The sequence below is a fragment of the Lathyrus oleraceus genome, chromosome 1 (assembly GCF_024323335.1).
Source record: "Lathyrus oleraceus cultivar Zhongwan6 chromosome 1, CAAS_Psat_ZW6_1.0, whole genome shotgun sequence".
Lineage (NCBI taxonomy): Eukaryota > Viridiplantae > Streptophyta > Magnoliopsida > Fabales > Fabaceae > Lathyrus > Lathyrus oleraceus.
The window spans coordinates 244,549,981-244,554,060 of NC_066579.1; the positions used below are offsets into that span (position 1 = coordinate 244,549,981).

The window sequence follows — 4,080 nt, forward strand, 5'->3', positions numbered from 1 at the left end:
CAACACCCCCGGCGCTTCCTCTCCCAAACATGGTTATTTTAGAATGTTTTTTAAAAATTTGATTATTTTTATATTTTTTTTGAAAAACATGATTATTTTAAAAAAAAATTCACTAAGTTAATCTAAAAGTAATGCTAATAATATGAAGAAAGTCATAAATAAAAAGTTTATATTGGAAAAAACAAAAATTAATTATAATTTTTTTATAAAATCAATACTTAATTTTTTAAAAACTATTTAAAGATAATGATACCAAAAATTTTATTCGAAACAAATCATTTTGATGAATGAGAAGGAATGGTTAGAAAGATATAGAGAGAAAGTCAAGCACCCTATCCTTGTCCATCCATTGTCCGTGTTTGTATATAAATATAACACAATTCCCTAACCTCATCAACCATTCATCACAATCTCTCTTTTCATCCTCCAAAAATCAACCATGGAAACAGCAACCACCCTCACCGGTTTACTCCAATCCGTCGGCAAAACATTCCCTTCTCGACGAGCCATCTCCCTCGCCGGAAAATTCGACCTCACTCACACACATCTTAATGAATTAGTCGAATCTGCCGCAGATCATCTGATCTCTGCCGGAATCAAACCAAACGACGTCGTCGCTCTTACTTTCCCCAACACCGTCGAGGTTCGTTTTCATACAGATTTAGTATATTCGATTTAATTATTTACTTCTTTATTTTTATTAATTCCTTGTTATTTTAAAAATCTTTGTTTCAGTATGTTATATTGTTTTTAGCTGTTATTCGAGTCCGAGCCACGGCGGCGCCTTTAAATGCAGCTTATACAGCTGAAGAATTCGAGTTTTATCTATCTGACTCCGAATCAAAGCTTCTATTAACTCCGTTAGAAGGTAACAAGCCGGCGCAAGACGCGGCTTCAAAGCTCAACATTCCTCTCGGCTCGGCTTCTCTCACCAAAACTGAAGAAGAAACCAAGCTTACAATCTCCCTGAAACATCCCGAGTCAGGTTTAAAATCCGACTCGGTAAACTCGGCAGCCAAACTCATTAACGAACCATCCGACGTGGCACTTTTCCTCCACACATCAGGTACCACGAGTCGTCCCAAGGGAGTTCCACTGACTCAACACAACCTGGTTTCGTCCGTGAAAAACATCCAATCGGTTTACCAACTCAGTGAGTCAGATTCAACCGTGATCGTGCTTCCACTTTTTCACGTTCACGGGCTAATCGCTGGATTGCTGAGTTCACTCGGTGCCGGGGCTGCGGTGACGTTACCGGCGGCGGGGAGATTCTCGGCCTCAACCTTTTGGAAAGACATGATTCAATACAATGCGACGTGGTACACAGCGGTACCTACCATACACCAGATCATACTAGATCGCCACCTAAATAACCCTGAACCGGCTTACCCGAAACTCCGGTTTATTAGAAGCTGTAGTGCTTCATTGGCACCGGTTATTCTAAGTCGTTTAGAGGAAGCGTTTGGGGCACCAGTTTTGGAGGCCTATGCTATGACAGAGGCTTCTCATTTAATGAGTTCGAATCCCTTGCCCCAAAATGGGCCCCACAAAGCTGGGTCGGTGGGGAAGCCCGTGGGTCAAGAAATGGCTATACTTGATGAGTCGGGTCGGGTTTTGGAAGCCGGAGTGAATGGTGAAATTTGTATTAGAGGAGAAAATGTTACGAAAGGTTACAAGAATAATAAAGAAGCTAATACGGCCGCGTTTTTGTTTGATTGGTTTCATACCGGTGACATTGGTTACTTTGACTCTGATGGATATTTGCATCTTGTGGGTCGGATTAAAGAGCTAATCAACCGAGGAGGTAAATTACTACTCATAAGAAAAACTTCATTTTTTTAAGATTCATCCGTAATGTATCTGATCTGATTGTATATATTAACCAGATACATTGTTAGATCATTCATTTACATGCTATTTGCATAAATTATTGTTAATCAAATAAACATGTCATAAAACAATTGGTAATTTGAAAAGATTGCCGACTTTATTGTTCAAGAGTGATAAAGTAGTTTTTGATTTGGTAGACACATCAGGGAGAAACTAGTTAGAAAAATTACTGTATTAAATTAACCATTCATACAACGTTGTACGATTTATTATTTTCTTTTTTTGTCTTTATTAAGAATGTCAAAAAAAATTGAAGTCTATTTCTTTTATTCAGTATCAAAAAAATTAATGGAGAGCATATGGATAATATTAACAAATCTCACAAATAAAAAATTCTTATTAAAAAAATAATAAAATATTAATTATAAATATTATACTATATTTATCTCTTAAGTTATACCCTTTAGACACAAGTTAGTATTATTTTTTTTTAAATTTCAAATTTGCACTCATAACTGAATTGGTGTCAATTAATTTATCCTACAATTTCAGAATTTTTTCTTATGAATTTTTAGGAGAGAAAATATCGCCAATAGAAGTGGATGCTGTTCTTCTTTCACATCCAGACGTAGCTCAGGCTGTTGCTTTTGGAGTACCAGATCAGAAATATGGTGAAGAGGTTTGTCTTTTTCTCAGTTCAGTCCTATTTAAATTAGGAGAGTTTATCTTTTAATAGAAGAAAAACGGGAACAAAATTAATTCTTTTAAAAATTATATTTTTGATATGCCTGTCTTTTTTGAATTGTTTGAAAGTTTGTCTTTTTCTCATTTAATGTTTGTTGTCACATTTGTTGTACAGTAAATCTTTCAATATGTTGGAGGATTACAATTCTAAATCAAAATCCTTTTCTCAATTGTTTGGAATTTTGTTTTTTTCTTTGTTCTCACATCTGTTGTAGATCTTTCAATATCTTGGATGATTACAATTCTAAATCAAAATCCTTTTCTCAATTGTTTGGAATTTTGTATTCTTCTTTGTTCTCACATGTGTTGTATCTTTCAATGTCTTGGATGATTACAATTCTAAATCATAAGTATTTATGCTTACAAATAAAATATACGCATTATTTAATTATTTATATTTTTTTTTTGTTGTATGTGTACTTGAATGGCATGTCAATGATTGAGTGCAGTGAATCTCTACTTACCATTTCAAATTTCACTTCTTTATTATATCTAAATTTTGACATTTTATATATTGTATTAAACAACTAATGTATTTAATTTATAAATCAGATACATCATATATGAATCTAAAAAATTAAAATTTGTTTTATAATATTGATCCAAAGTTACTCATAATTCAAAAGAATCGACAGAAGCCAATTTGGTTGCATTGCATACATTCATTTTGGAGGCATATGTTGATGAATGTGATGTATGTGATCATTTACTATTCATTACTGATCCCTACATTCAGGGTAATATGCAAAAGCTCGATTATATTCGATTCAAGTTGTGTTGTTAAAATCTGTTTACCTTGAACAGATATATTGTGCAATCATACCCAGAGAAGGATCAAACATTGATGCTGAAGAGGTGCTTACATTTTGCAAGAAGAATCTGGCATCTTTTAAAGTCCCCAAAAAGGTTTTCATTACTGATTCTCTGCCCAAGACAGCTACTGGCAAGATTTTGCGTCGTCTTGTAGCAGAACACTTTGTTTCTAAAGTTTGAACTATCAAGTCCCTAGCGTTTTTGTTTTTTTTTCTTCTTTTTTTAACAAGTCCCTAGCTTTTGAAGCTGAGATGCTTCACCAATAAAGGGTTGGAGGAAACCTTGGCATTTTAGAGGATGATATTTATGCAACTTGTGATTCTTGTATGAAACTGCAATAAAGTGTTGATTTTGATGATTATTGTGAAGTGAGAAACAATGCTTATGATTAAAAAAATTTCCATTATCTTTTTGGTAATATTTATATGTTCATAGATCATGAGATTTAGGAAACTAAAAATGTGTTTCATAGAATAAGCCATGTAAAAGTATATAGCAACAATTGTGCAAACTACAAGTTTAAAACAAGGAATTTGGGTTCACTTTTAGACTTTTGATGGTTCACGTTTAGACTTTTGTGCAATTATGTAATTCAACACTTTGGTTTCCGTGTCCTGTGTTGTAGTATATTTACATAATGCTGTTGCCCTTTAGTTGCAGTATGTAATTACAGTTAGTTGACATTCAATATGG

The 4,080-nt window shown here is 33.8% G+C and overlaps 1 protein-coding gene across 1 annotated transcript; it reads left to right on the top strand.

The window, feature by feature from the left end:
* The first annotated feature begins 272 nt into the window (after positions 1-272).
* Positions 273-3,748, top strand: LOC127129558 (oxalate--CoA ligase). The gene is made up of 4 exons (XM_051058717.1): positions 273-643; positions 736-1,804; positions 2,406-2,509; positions 3,379-3,748. The coding sequence occupies exons 1-4, from the start codon at positions 440-442 to the stop codon at positions 3,565-3,567; spliced, it is 1,566 nt and encodes a 521-aa protein (XP_050914674.1). The 5' UTR covers positions 273-439; the 3' UTR covers positions 3,568-3,748.
* Positions 3,749-4,080: the final 332 nt, after the last annotated feature.